The 14,949-nt window shown below is 40.6% G+C and overlaps 2 protein-coding genes across 2 annotated transcripts; one reads left to right on the forward strand and one right to left on the reverse strand.

The window, feature by feature from the left end:
- Positions 1-2,236: 2,236 nt before the first annotated feature.
- Positions 2,237-5,952, reverse strand: LOC113403211 (solute carrier family 35 member E1 homolog). The gene is made up of 2 exons (XM_026643682.2): positions 5,276-5,952; positions 2,237-5,002 (listed from the first exon to the last, which is right to left on the reverse strand). The coding sequence occupies exons 1-2, from the start codon at positions 5,589-5,591 to the stop codon at positions 4,392-4,394; spliced, it is 927 nt and encodes a 308-aa protein (XP_026499467.1). The 5' UTR covers positions 5,592-5,952; the 3' UTR covers positions 2,237-4,391.
- Positions 5,953-6,731: 779 nt separating this feature from the next.
- On the forward strand, positions 6,732-11,089 carry App (approximated). The gene is made up of 5 exons (XM_064215212.1): positions 6,732-7,075; positions 8,802-9,636; positions 9,716-9,837; positions 10,063-10,313; positions 10,759-11,089. Exons 2-5 carry the CDS (start codon positions 8,881-8,883, stop codon positions 11,040-11,042), a joined length of 1,413 nt encoding a protein of 470 aa, XP_064071282.1. The 5' UTR covers positions 6,732-7,075; positions 8,802-8,880; the 3' UTR covers positions 11,043-11,089.
- Positions 11,090-14,949: the final 3,860 nt, after the last annotated feature.

Below are 14,949 nucleotides of genomic sequence, written 5' to 3' on the forward strand. Positions count from 1 at the left end.
GCCGGTCTTTCAGGAAAGAGTACGCTCTTTTCTTGAAGGTTCCCAAGTCGTATCGGTTCGGAAAAACCGTCGGCGAAAGCTGGTTCCACAGAGTGGTTGTGCGAGGCAGAAAATATCTTAAAAATCGCGCTGTTGTGGATTTTCGGACATCTAGTTGGTGCGGGTGATATTTGGAATTTTGACGAGATGTCCGAAGGTGAAATTCAGCAGCCGGGATTAATCTGAATAATTCCTCGTAACATTCCCCGTAATAAATTCTGTAGAAGATGCAGAGCGATCCAACATCTCTACGCAAAGCCATATGATCAAGCAGATCGGAAAAGGCTTGATCGTCGATGATTCGAGCCGCTCTACGTTGGATACGGTCAAATGGAAGGAGCTGGTACTGGGGAGCACCCGCGCAGAGGTGAGAGCAGTATTCCATGTGAGGCCGAATTTGCGCCTTGTATAGTCTTAGACGATGGGCCGACGTGAAATACTATCTTGCCTTGCTGAGCACACCGGGCTTTTTTGATGCCAATTTGGCTTTGCCTTCCAATTGACCGCGGAACTGAACGAGGCACGAAACATCGACGCCAAGTATTCCGATACTAGCTGTGGCGGCTAACGGAATGTTCTCGAATCGTGGAGATTGCGTGGAATGTGGAACTTGCGTCTTTTTGGGGTTAAAATGGACTAGGTTTAGCCGACCCCAGTTCGAGACTTTGTTTAACGAAGACTCGATTTCAGACACAAGTTTGTTCCGGTTTTCTTCGACGTTTCCCGAGAAATATTAACACGGCAGGTGTATGAGGTGTCTACGGTGCTGTCGTCTGCATAGCAGTGAATGTTACTGATTTGCAACAAGTCATTGATATGCAGAAGAAATAGAGTGAGTGATAGAACGCAGCCTTGTGGAACACCAGCATTGACGAATTTTAAGTCGGAGCATGCACCGTCGACAACGACCTTGATGCTCCAATCTGCCAAAAAACTGGTAATCCAATTGCGTAATTTTCCGGGAAGCCCATAGGAAGGAAGCTTCGAAAGAAGCGCTTTGTGCCACACGCGATCGAAGGCCTTGGCTATGTCCAGACTGGCTGCTAATGCCTCCCCCTTGCTCTCAACTGCTTCCGCCCATCTATGAGTAAGGTAAACTAGAAGATCACCGGCTGAGCGACCCCGAGGGAAACCGTACTGGCGGTCGCTAATCAGCTGGTACTCCTCTAGGTACCGCAGGAGCTGGCAGTTTATAATGGACTCCATTACCTTGGAGAACAAGGAGGTCATGGCTATAGGCCTATAATTGGACGGGCCTGAGCGGTTGCCCTTTTTAGGGATCGGATGCACCAAAGCAGTCTTCCAGGAGTTCGGGACGACGCCGAATGCATAGGATTGCCGGAAAAGACGCGTTAAGACCGGCGCCAACTCGGGAGCACAAGTCCGTAGCACGATTGGAGGAATGCCATCGGGTCCACTCGACTTATGAATATCCAAGGAAAGAAGTGCTTTAAGAACTGCACTTTGCTGGAATTTAACCTCCGGCATCGTGGTATCACACCGCGGGATTGTTGGTGGTGACCTTCCTCGGTCATCCAGAGTCAAGATCGCCGCAAAGAGAGAGCCTAAAAGATCAGCTTTCTCCTTCGCTGTATGGGCCAATGACTCACCGTCCTTGTGCAGAGATGGTAAGGAAGGCTGACAGAAATTCCCTAAGACAGCCTTGGCGAGAGACCAGAACGCACGTGTTTCTGAAGGGAGGCGCACCAGTCTCTCGCCAATTCTGCCAATGTACTCCGTCTTCGCCTTAGCAATCACGTTTTTGAAGGACCTAGAGGCAGAGTTATATTCCTTTCTGAATACGCTGACATTCAGACTCCAGAATGTTTGTTTATAAAAGTGCCAGATGATATTGGAATATGGAATGTTAGGTTGGAGCTCGCAAAACGAGATCTTTATCAACTAAAAGTCGATTGTATTTATGTGAGATTTAAGCTTCCGCTATTCCCCCAAATGCAATGGGGGCTTATGTGGGACTCGCCGGTCGGTCTAATCCATTTGTTCATGCTTATTAAAATGTTTTTCATTCATCTGTACGAGCAAGTAGTAACACAATTTCAATCGTAAAAATAAATCGTGTTGAGAAACAATTAATATAGTTATGGTATGTACATTAAGGCAAATAAAAAAAGTGGATAACAGAAAATATTTTAATTAAAAATATAATAGGCCCTACATATAGGACAATTTCAATATTTATAACTTTTAACTGGGCGTTAAAAAAGAGACCATCTTACAATAGAAATAGAATCAACTACCTTTTGTTAGAAATATAACAAGTAAAATTACTAAAATTGTCTATGTTCAAACCTCAATTTTCTTTGATGTATGTATGTACACCGAATATAACAATTTAACCAAAAAAGTGCACCAAAACAATTATATTTTTATGTATTTACAACGAATTATGAGCGGAAAATTACATTTCAATTACTTTATGACCATGAACTAGTAGTTTTCATTTTCATATATTTGTTTGTTCTAATGTGGAAAAAATTAATAACATGTACCTACTTCAACTTTATCACATATAATTTAATTGAAGTCACACAAATGCACCGTCATGCAGTTGAATTGAATTTGTAGTCAAAATTGGCGTGATTTTCTAAAAATACTACGGAGCTGGCAAACATTACCGGAAGGAACTTGGCTCATATTGCTGTGTTTATTTACAGAGATAGTTTTACTTTATGAAACATTTAGGACTATACCTATACACTGCTTACTGCACTTTCAAAGTGAAGCCTTTTCTATTTACATTTGCGCTGTATTAAAACCTTTTTTCTTAAACATGCTTCGTTCCAATGTTTTTAAAACTATTAGAAGTAATAGAAATAAATAACTCCTGTTGACTATTATATTCGCTTCATGCTCATAAGCTATATATCGCAAGTTTTTTAATGACATCTATATATATAAATCTCAGAAACTGTCCCTGACATGTTGGCGGTGGTCTCTGCGCTTTCAATGAGCAGCGATTGTAAAGGTTAAGCAATTGGCTAATGTCTGCTTTTTGGACTGATATTCAGATTTCTTATAAGTACGGAGGCAATCGTCGACAATGATGACAATAAAATAAGGATTATTAAAATTGGTACACAATCGACGAACCTATAGGTACTAGGTACTCTATTCTAACCATTACAAGAAAAAAGCCTAATAAAAAACATTTGACAGCAAATTGACGCGATATCATTGGTCGAGAGCTTGATTAATCTATGGATTTGCGAAAAAAAATGGCGTTCCGAACAACGACGAAACTGTTACCGAAATTTTGGAAGTAAAATTAAAGTGGAAATAAGGAGTTGAGTGCAATGGTGTTGTATTATAAATAAAGATTTCTTAATAAAATATGCAGAAACGCACACATAAAAAAGTAAAGCCATATTCATAAACTCGTTCTGTTCGAAGTCACCTAAAATATAATAAGTACTTCCAGTATCCATTCCACAATAAGATACTGTTAAATAATTTTAATTAAATCAGTATGCAAAGTCTGTAATTTTTCTTCATATTTAACAATTCATCATGAATTAGTCGGTTCGCCACAATCACAATGGTTGTATTTATACATTCTCACAGTTAGGTACAGTTAGATCATCTACGCTTCGTAATAATTTATATTCTTGGTTGCCGGGATGTTTGTCGCGTAGATTTTATTGTTGTTTCGGAGAGACGGCTAAGCTGGGGAGCCATAAGACTTCCCGATGTTCAACACAAGCAAAACTGTTTATAATATCGTACTATGGGCCCAGAATAAGATACTGGCTTTAGCTGATGCAATTATATCTCGAAACCGAATATAACTATATTAGATCATTAACTAAATTTGCTTCTTTAATAAATAATAAGAAATATATAAATTTATTTAAAACCTTTTATAACACTTACTACACAGGATTCATATTCTTTAGTGAGCTACATTGAAAACATTTTTCTCATATGTAGTTACATTTTTAAGATAGTCCCTTTATATTTCTTATTACAACAACACTGATTAAATGTCAACTAAATTACTCAAAATGTTAATGTTTATCAATATTTTTTGTAGCAAATCCTGTTCCCGATCATTGGTCACTCATTCTAAACAATATTTGTCTAAACAAAATAATACTACAGTACCAAAGTTTATCAATAAGTTGGTTCAGATTAGCTGTACTAAAATAAATGCTATAAGAGACTAGCCTGTCGACATTTTTAAATAAACTTAAAAATAAAAATAATAGATCTCATACACTTAAGTATTAGTCATCTGTTACACTACACTTCGTCCACGAAATACTAATCCTATAAATTTGAGCTATCGAGGGTCCACAGGAGAGATCACCGAGCCAGCCCGGCAGCAGCGGCGGTCACACGGGCAGCAGCGGGCGCGGCGAGCGCAGCTTGGCGCGGTTGTAGGCCAGCACGCCCAGCAGCGCCAGCGCCATGCCCGCCAGGTTGAGCGGCGGGGCGGGGTTGCGCAGCAGCAGCAGCGACGCCGCCACCACCGCCGCGCGTTTGGCGGCCGACGCCACCGCGTACGCCAGCGGCGTCACGCGCCACAGCACGCTGAATGCGGCCACGGCCTGCAGCCACGCCAGCGCGCCGTCCAGCGCCAGCAGCGAACCCGCATGCGCCCAGCCGCGCGTGGGCACCGCGTCGGCCAGCGCCAGCGCCTCCAGACCCAGCCACGCCGGCACCAGCAACACCAATGCCATGGCGCTCAGCGTCTGTAGCAGACGCAGGTGGTGAACTCCCGTGTCGCGCATGACGCGCTTGGAGTACAGGTGCTGCAGGCTGAGCAGCGCGGCGGCGGCGAGGGCGGCGCCGAGGCCGAGCGCGTCGAAGTGCAGCTCCGTGGCGGACGCGACCGCCACGCCGGCTGCGATCAGGACTAGCGCGCCTTGCACGCCGGCCGACTGCCGCTCGCCGAACAGCACCCACGCCAGACCGGCCGTCCACAGAGGTGTGGTGGCCTTGACTGTTGGTTATAAATTCGTTTCTTTACCATATGTATTTAGTATCCACAAAAAAATTAGAGTAACATTTTTGATTCCGTTTGATATGGTATATTATAAAATATGTTGTGTGTAGGCCAAATGATTACCCTTAGACAACCCTCAGCCGAAACCGAAGGTTTATTTATTCTAAGGAATGTAAATTAGATAAGATGCAAAAAAAAAGGATTTAGTGGGTGAATGTTCGGCTTTGTAGGAGTACTGTATTTTAAAACAAACAATATATTGATGCCTACCTGTATGTGCATACGATATTGGCACCTTCCATATGGAGATTTGTGAGAACATAGTTGTAAAAAATTTAGCGAATGCTAATGGTACAAGTACACGCAAATAATATTGCTTTGGAAACGAGGGTGCTCGGCGGACATTACACAAAGCGAAAGCCGGTGCACTGTAAAGCACTGTGGACAGAAGTTGCACCATCGTAACCGACATAGGAAACGGCAGCTCTGTTAAAACCAGCTTTCCCACAACGTTGCTTGCAGAGCTTAACGCGTACCACGTCACGCATAGTGCGCCAATTGTCAGTGCTTCGCGTCTAGAACCCATCTTAAAAACGACCTTGCTTATTTATGTCGTCGTATTCCTTTCACATTTCCTCTTAGCAACCCCATAGTTGCTTTCCTTTCGAAATCGACTTATTTTCGAAATCCATTTATTGTATAAAAATTCAACAAGGATCGATCAATTTTCTGGCTGAATATGTAACAAAAAAAGTTTCCAATATAAGATTAAGTAAAGTTTAAAAGATAAACATCTACAATCTGCTAGCATAAGGAACACAGAACTCAAGACACATAATTCAAATACAAAAAGCGTAAATAGTTTCGATCATTACGGAACGGAGAGGTTTTACAATGCTTCAATTTCTAACTCTAGTCTCACATAACATATTTCACTTTTTAATATTGTACTGACTAAAGTTTGACACATACTACTGACGTGAGACGTCTGCGGTCTGACGTTACAAGGTCGGTTTGTCATAACAGTCCATAGACTACAGTAGAGTAATATTTTTTGGATTCAAGATGTACCTACTATAAAAAAGTTTAGGTTACAAAAAAAAAATTATATTATATTAGTTGCCGCCTTCAATTTCACTCACGTTTCGGGGGATGATCGTCAGGTATTAGCCAATGTCCTTCCTTAGAATTTAAGCATGCTTCATACTAAATTTCATCAAAATCGGTTCCATGGCTTTGCCTTTAAAGAGCAGCAGACAGACAAACAAACGCACACGAGTTATTTTTGCGTTTATAATATTATTTCGAACAAGGCTTATATTACATTACATACATATTGTTATGTAATAGTAATTAAAATGAAAAAATAACAAAGCTCATCAATTTGAAGTTAAAAAGTAGTGGCGTTAAAAATTAAAGCGAGATTATCTGTAAAAGCTAAATGTAAATACTAGTTTCTAATTTTAAGCTGCTACAAAGATATAAGATCTATTTTAAATTAATATAAATAATTGTCAACTCATAAAAAACTGTTGAGTATTTATTATCGTATTGAAATTTATCTTTCAATAATATTTATTATCGCTTGGTTGTAAGATCAAATCGTGTGAAAGTTATTATGACTTTATATCCTATTTTATCTCAACATCTTCAGCTTCTATTTTTTTTTTCTGTAAAATAGATAAATATCAATTATCAACGACTTTTAGTCATCTACAACGCGCTTTTAAGAATTATCCAAGATAATTGTCATTGAACGGTTGATAAAATATAAAATTGCCTGTGGTTCGAAATGATGTCAATTGAGATTGAGTCTATTGTCAAATATAGCAGAGAAAGTTTTTTTGTAACTTTATAATATTTTGTAACAATATTTTTAGTTGACTTAGGATTCTAAATAAGATTAATAGCTTAAAATAATAACGTGTTTCTAAAAACAAAATAAATTGTTTGTTGTATATTTCTATAGGAGAAATAAACGAAAGTTTGTGCAAATATTTTTATTGTAGAAGTTTTCTACATGGAACTTAATACGAAACTTTTTATCAGCTGAATTTGAGTTACTTTTGGGTATGTATATATCTAGCATGTATAATTGTGAGTCATTTGTGTATGAGGAGGGACACAACTGCGCCCGCGCCTCATCATCCTGATTGATATTGGCCCAATTATGTTGTTGTGTGACATCTTAAGTTCTTGCATCTGAAATAATTTTAGCAATAGAATAGCATTAACCTTACTGATATATGACTAACATCAGATCAAATTGCTGACTGTTATCTTAACTATAAGATAACACTGCCAATGATAGAAAAAAGATAATATTGTACTTCAATATTTTTTTAAATGTGTGTATATAAAACTCATAATTTATTTATCTGATGTAAAATGAATAAAGTTAATATTATATAATTACTAAACATTTGGTTGAATGTCTATTCTAGTACTGTTGCTGCATAGTTTTTTTTTAAATTTATTACACACTAAATATAATCTCAGTACAATTGATAATGATGTGGCACAATTGAAATATTTTTAAAATATCAAGACAATATAGGTTAAAATTGACACTTATTAACTAAATCAATTGATATCATCCATTATAGTTTTAACTAACATGTAACCTTATTCTTAATGATGGTGAGCATGAGACATTTTGCAGTAGTATTGAAGCAATAATCAGTAAGGATGTAGAAACAAATAAAGGATGGCTGTCAATGATGTGTATTGTGATCTGATGGCTTCTGGGTTCTTAAAATATATGTTAATTAAGGATATTTAAGAGAACAGCTTAATTATCTCAAATAATTGAATATACATGAATGTGATAAGAAGTAACCAAAGTTATTCAGAAAGGTATCATAGATTATCATAAATTGCTCTTTCTCATAAGAATGGTGTAAATGTGGTGTGGTCACTCTTGGTGGACATTGATTTTCCTCACAAGTATCTATTACTACCCTGAGCACTAGAGACCTGCAGCTACAAGTGCAGGTCTCTAGTGTTATAGATGTCACTTTACGTTGGCTGTAAAACCCACATAGCGGTGGAGAAAAACAGTTATTGTATTGAATTAAATTGATGAATTTTGTGACTGTATCATTTCTTTACTTATGAACATTTAGCCCAAACAGCACTGAAAATGCTTTTTTGTAGGTTAGCTCTTAGCCAGTTTTAACTGATAAACATCAATAGTTATATTCAAAAAAGAATTCTACAGGAGTTTTGAATCTATACTAATGTTTAAAAAACTATCTGTTCTGTTAAACTAAGAGGAAAGATCCGTTATTCCAAATGAGTTTTTGAAGTAAAATTATGTGCAAACCCACACACACATACACACACAGGAGAATCTCACTCTGACTATTGTCCGGACGGTCTGGGTTCAAGTCCAGTAATGTTAACTTATTTCTTTACAATGTCATTTGACTTGTTAAAGCTGTCTTAAAATACAGCACATATTTTAAATTTATAACTGAAATTCCATTTATAATAAAGTACAAGATGCACTAGGAAATAGTTCACTGGCTCTTTGACCTCTGAACATTTGACTGGAAGGAACTCAACTAAACAAGCGTTATATTCACTGCACTTGCTCTAGTCTATACAAAAATCATTACAGAAAATACCCAATAATTATAATGTGACTCCTTAGACCTAACGGGTACAGTTCAATTCTTAAATTTGTATAATTTATACACGGCATAAACGGCAAGTAAATATTCTATTTCTGTAGTTTGTAAATGTCGGGTGCATTTGAATATTTTTAATTCAATCTCGATTCTCAAACTTTCAGCCCGTATCCGTGAACCGCACACCCGTCTGGCGCAGGCCGGCAGCACGGCGCGAGGGCAGCGGGGCGCGGTGATGCGGCGATGGCGTCGCGGCGCGTGACGCGCAAGTGGGAGGTGTTCGCGGGGCGCAACCGCTTCTGGTGCGACGGCCGGCTCATGACGGCGCCGCACCCCGGCGTGTTCGCGCTCACGCTGGCGCTCATCTGCGGCACGTGCGCGCTGCACTTCGCCTTCGACTGCCCGTTCCTGGCGGCGCGCGTGTCGGCCGCGGTGCCTGCGGCGGGCGCGGCGCTGTGCGCGAGCACGCTGGCGGCGCTGCTGCGCACGGCGCTGTCGGACCCCGGCATCATCCCGCGCGCGGCGCCGGCCGAGGCGGCGGCGCTGGGCGCGCTGGAGGCGGCGGACGCGGGCGCCGCGGGCCGGCCGCCGCCGCGCGCGCGCGAGGTGCTGGTGCGCGGCCGCCCCGTCAAGCTCAAGTACTGCTTCACGTGCAAGATGTTCCGGCCGCCGCGCGCCTCCCACTGCTCGCTCTGCGACAACTGCGTCGACCGCTTCGACCACCACTGCCCGTGGGTGGGCAACTGCGTGGGCAAGCGCAACTACCGCTACTTCTACGCGTTCGTGGTGTCGCTGTCGTTCCTGGCGGTGTTCGTGTTCGCGTGCGCGGTGGCGCACCTGGCGCTGCTGGCGCGCGGCGCGGGGCTGGCGGGCGCGCTGCGGGCGAGCCCCGCGTCGGCCGTGGTGGCGGCCGTGTGCTTCCTGTCCGTGTGGTCGGTGCTCGGCCTCGCCGGCTTCCACACCTACCTCGCCTCCACCGACCAGACCACCAACGAAGACGTGAGCCTCGGCCCTGCATCCATTGCGCTGATATATTTTTCGTTTCGATGCAGTCGTGTACAGCGCGTGGTGTTTGCAGATCAAGGGCTCGTTCTCGACGCGTCGCGGCGTGTCGAACCCCAACCCGTACTCGCGCGGGCACGCGTGCGCCAACTGCTGGCACGTGCTCTGCGGCCCGCTGGCGCCCAGCCTCATCGACCGGTGCGTGTCTCGTGACTCTCGAGGACCCTCACTGATGCGACTGTTTGCGAATGACAATTCAGGCTACTTAAGTAACTAACACAGATCGCTGACTTATAAGACTATACAACTCTCTGCTGCATACGGCGTCACCTCCATCAAGTGGGAAACGATTAGTATTTAATCTCAGCGACGGATACTATACGTAAATTAAACATGCTTTTTAACGTGTCTCGACTGGAACAGACGCGGCGTAGTGTCGGCGGACGCGCGGGATGAGTTGCCGCCACGCTTCGCGCAGGTGCTGTGCGTGCCCCCCGGCGCCCCCGCCGCCGCCGCTGGGGCCCCCGCGTCCCCCGCCGGGCCCCCCGCGGCGCGCTGCGAGGCGGCTGCGAGCGCGCTGGGCGGGAGCTACAGCAACCTGTTCGAGGGCGGCGAGGCGGCGCGCCACGCCTACATGAACCACAGCCTCGACCTCGACCCGGTGCCGCTGCAGGGTGAGTGCCTCTTTTATCATGTCAGTTTTATCAGTTGATCTCGCGCTCGAAAGAACCCATTACCGAATATCGACCGCTCGATTCGGTAATAAGATATCGAATCGACGACATTTGTCGTTTCCGGGTCGTAACCCGCTTGTATGCTTGGCCTGCTTGGGCCTGCGTATGCATCATACATACCATACCAAAAGTTGACAGGATTTCGATAATATTCTTATATTATAAAAGTTTCAGCGGCAGTATAGAAATTGGTCTATAATTACGAGGATAGTGGCTATACCTTACTACATTTTAATAAACCAGGAAATTATCACGTTTCCAAACATATTATGTTAAAAATTAAGACTATACGGAGTGATATCATAAATGATACTTTTGGTAAGGTGCACGGAGTGTAGTGTATGACTAATAAATTAGTTAGTTATTATTATTATTAAAATTGCAGAGGTGTGCATAAGCGTGGGCGCGGGCGGGGGCGGCGCGGGCGGCGGGGGCGGCGCGGTGGCGGGCGGGGGCGCGCTGAGCGCGTCGCGCCTCCGCCTCCTGCACGACACCACAATGATTGACGCCGCGCTCGACCTCGACGAGCCCGACCCGCCGTCGGGCCCCGCGCACCACGCGCACAACGCGCACAACGCGCACCACGCGCACAACGCGCACCAGGCCCACCACGCGCTGCACCACGCGCACATCGCCGGACACCCGCCTGCACTCGCCCTCGCGCTTTGACAGCGGCGTGCCAGCTGGCCTTGTACATAATTACTCCTACGAAACCCCAATAAACGACCCCGCCAAATTACAGTATTTTATTTAAGTACCTTGTGTCTTCTAAAGACGACATGAGAGCGCACCAATTTCCGATTCTTGATTTCTGTCATTTTAAGCTCTTTGTGATGTGATACACGCAGTAACTGCGTTTGTGTGTATAATCATAACTACTATAGTCAAGCCCGATTTCAGCACCGTGATGCTGTTACATTATTTATTCCATATTTATTTCCAATGGGATTTATTTTCAATTATATAGAAAATTAAATGACATATGAATGACAATAAATTACTGAACTAATTATAATAGGTATATTGGATACACACAGTTAATATAAAATAAAAACCGGCCAAGTCCAAGTAGGACTCGTACACGAAGGGTTTTGTACCATTGACTAGGTAAACAACAGTAGGTACACAAATTTGAATATTTCTAGTGCCTACCTGTTACCATTTATTGATATCGAGCAAAAATTGGCGTTTTTTTGTATGGGAGTCCCCATTAAATATTTATTTTATTTTAATTTTATTATTAACTCAAATAAAAATACAACTGAGTATTTTGTTAATATTTCAAGTACCTACCTGTTGCCATTATTGATATCGAGCTAAAAAGGGCAAAAAAATCGCGTTTGTTGTTTGAGACCCCTCTTAAATATTTATTTTATTTTGTTCTTAGTATAGCCGCAACCGAAATACATAATTTGTGAAATTTTCAACTGTCTAGCTATCCCGGTTCTTGACAGTATACAGTCTGGTGACTGACAGACAGCGAAGTCTTAGTAATAGGGTCCCATTTTTACCCTTTGGGTACGGAACCCTAAAAACCATTTTTAAAATCCTTAGCAGCCTTAAGCACGAATCTATGTAAACGAAATACTCTCGCTGTTGTTTGATTAATGTGAGATTTGTACTAGTACCACTACAACGACGATTATGTGTAAAAAGACAATGTCTCCGTGTGAAGAAAATGACGATACATTTTTTGGGATTTAAGAATAGGGAGTTGTGCTTGTAAGAGTGGAAACAGAAGCGATTTGAGTAATTACAGGCCTATTTCAATCTTTAAGTAAAATATTCGAAAAAAATATCTTAAATCAACTTCTCGTCCATTTCGGTACAAATACTATTTTTCATAGTGAGCAATTCGGTTTTACAAGAATTCTCTCGACAACTGATGCGGGAATAGCACTTCAATGTGTGCTGATAACAAAAGTTTGCAAGTTTAAAAGGCAATTTTTTTTCTCTAATTATCTGGTAAATCGCTACGGAGTTCCACAAGGGAGTGTTCTAGGACCATTACTATTTCTTATTTATATAAACGACATGCCAGATGCGTTAAATCACGAATGTATCTTATTTGCTGATGATACAACAATTAATATAAAATGTAACAATAGACAGGATATTGAACGGGAAGCCAACACCGTTTTGACAAAAGTAATAAACTGGCTTGATAATAATAATCTACAAATCAATCTATCAAAAACTAAAATGATACAATTTCAAACACCGAATAGTAATTTTTTAGATATAAATGTATCAGGGAACAACACGAAACTTGAAAACGTTAATTCAACATTATTTTTAGGGGTCCATGTAGACAAATACTGTAATTGGAAAGAACATGTGAATGCAATATGTGATAAAATTGAGAAATTTGTATACGTTTTAAAACGTCTCAAAAAAGTAGCCACTAAAGAAGCCGCAATGTTAGCATATCACGGATATATATCTTCCAATCTTCGATATGAAGTTATAATATGGGGAAATTCCGTAGATTCAGATAGAGTTTTTAAAGTTAAAAAAAAATGTTTAAGATCGCTATGTGGTGTAGGATGTTTAGACAGTTGCAAACCGCTCTTTAAATCATTAAGAATTCTTCCTTTTCCTTGTCTGTATATATACGAAGTAAGTGTGTTTGTCCAAAAACATCTATATTTATTTAAGACAAATGGTGATGTATTGGGTACAAATTCTAGACATAAACATAAGCTCTATGCTCCTGTACAAAAGTTAGTTTTATATAAAAAAAATGTATACTGTATGGCGATACGCATATATAACAATATTCCCGACCACTTAAAGGATTTACCATTTACTATGTTTAAAAAAAAAGTATTTGATTTGCTTTTAAATAAATTGTACTATAACGTTAATGAATATTTATGTGACAAAAATTGATGAAAATATTGAAACTTTGTATTATTATGTAATCCTTATTTTCGTAATCTAAATTCTTTATTCCTTAATTTTATTTTATTATTTTATGTTAATGTGATTGAATTTATGGTAGTCTTGCTTTTGTTTATGTTATATAAATTATTATTTATTGCATGTTTAATATTGTGCACACCGATAAATCGGTAGAATATGAGAATTTATATTAATGAACACCTGTATTGTGTACCATATTCTTGCAAATAAATAAATGAATTAAATTGAATTGAATTGAATTCTTAAAAATATTTACGATGCTTGGGAAAATCGCGGAATACTATTGGAGTATTCTGTGATTTGTCTAAAGCATTTGATTGTGTAGAACACGAGACGCTTCTGTATAAGCTCAAATACTACGGTATTAAAGGTAAAGCTTTTGATCTCATTGCTTCATATTTAAGTCAGAGTCCAGCAAGTTTTCATTAATGGCATAAAGTCTTCTGGATCTACGGTAAAAATGGGTGTTCCACAAGGATAAATTTTGGGTCCCTTTCTATTTCTAGTATATATAAATGATCTTCCTTTTTATGTTAAAGGTATTTGTGATATAGTGTTGTTTGCTGACGATACTTCACTGATTTTTAAGATAGACAGGAAGAAAACTGACTATGACGATGTGAATGGTGCATTATCATAGATACACGATTGGTTTACAGTAAATAATTTAATTTTGAATATTCAAAAAACAAAATGTGTAGTTTTTACCCTACCCAATGTTAGAAAGCAAAATTATAATACATCTTTAAATGGTGGCCGTTTTGATGTAGCCGATACTACGGTTGTTTTAGGAATAGCATAGAATTCCAAACTTCAGTGGAGTCCTCATTTATCATCCCTGACAGGAAGACTCAGCTCCGCAGCATACGCGGTTAGAAAAGTTAAACAACTAACTGATATTGATACCGCTCGTCTAGTATATTTTGGTTATTTTCACAGTTTTAAATCTGTTTTTTTTTTTTGAGCCGATTCAAAAGTACTTGTAAAATCCTACTTCAATAAAGTATATTTTGATTTTTTTTTTGAGTCGAGATGGCCCAGTGGATAGAACGCGTGCATCTTAACCGATGATTTCGGGTTCAAACCCAGGCAATCACCACTGAATTTTCATGTGCTTAATTTGTGTTTATAATTCATCTCGTGCTCGGCGGTGAAGGAAAACATCGTGAGGAAACCTGCATGTGTCTAATTTCAACGAAATTCTGCCACATGTGTATTCCACCAACCCGCATTGGAGCAGCGTGGTGGAATATGCTCCATACCTTCTCCTCAACGGGAGAGGAGGCCTTAGCCCAGCAGTGGGAAATTTACAAAATATAAATAAAATTTAGCGGTGCCTCCCTGGGTTTGAACCCTAAATCATCGGTTAAGATGTACGCGTTCTAACCACTGGGCCATCTCGGCTCGAACCGGTGGTAGCTATTTAACAAACTATTTAAATAGTTTGTTAAATGACGATTCAAAAGTGCTTGTAAAATCCTACTTCAATAAAGTATATTTTGATTTTGAATATGTACCTATATAAGATCTCAAGGTCATCTTATAGTAGTTGGCAGTCCGAAGACCTTTTACGCCGTTTGATAGATATCAAAATTATCGAACATTCTTCAATTTTATTAGATGCAGATGCATCATTAATACAAACAATGAA

The sequence above is a fragment of the Vanessa tameamea genome, chromosome 6, assembly GCF_037043105.1.
Source record: "Vanessa tameamea isolate UH-Manoa-2023 chromosome 6, ilVanTame1 primary haplotype, whole genome shotgun sequence".
Lineage (NCBI taxonomy): Eukaryota > Metazoa > Arthropoda > Insecta > Lepidoptera > Nymphalidae > Vanessa > Vanessa tameamea.

Bases quoted from the DNA above. Each gene is read 5' to 3' on its own strand.
- LOC113403211 (XM_026643682.2), bottom strand. From the start codon at position 5,591: ATGGGTTCTAGACGCGAAGCACTGACAATTGGCGCACTATGCGTGACG. The intron at 5,003-5,275 runs GTAGGCATCAAT...TATAACCAACAG, and splicing joins AATATCGTATGCACATACAG to TCAAGGCCACCACACCTCTG.
- App (XM_064215212.1), top strand. From the start codon at position 8,881: ATGGCGTCGCGGCGCGTGACGCGCAAGTGGGAGGTGTTCGCGGGGCGC. The intron at 9,637-9,715 runs GTGAGCCTCGGC...TGGTGTTTGCAG, and splicing joins ACCAGACCACCAACGAAGAC to ATCAAGGGCTCGTTCTCGAC. The intron at 9,838-10,062 runs GTGCGTGTCTCG...CGACTGGAACAG, and splicing joins GCGCCCAGCCTCATCGACCG to ACGCGGCGTAGTGTCGGCGG.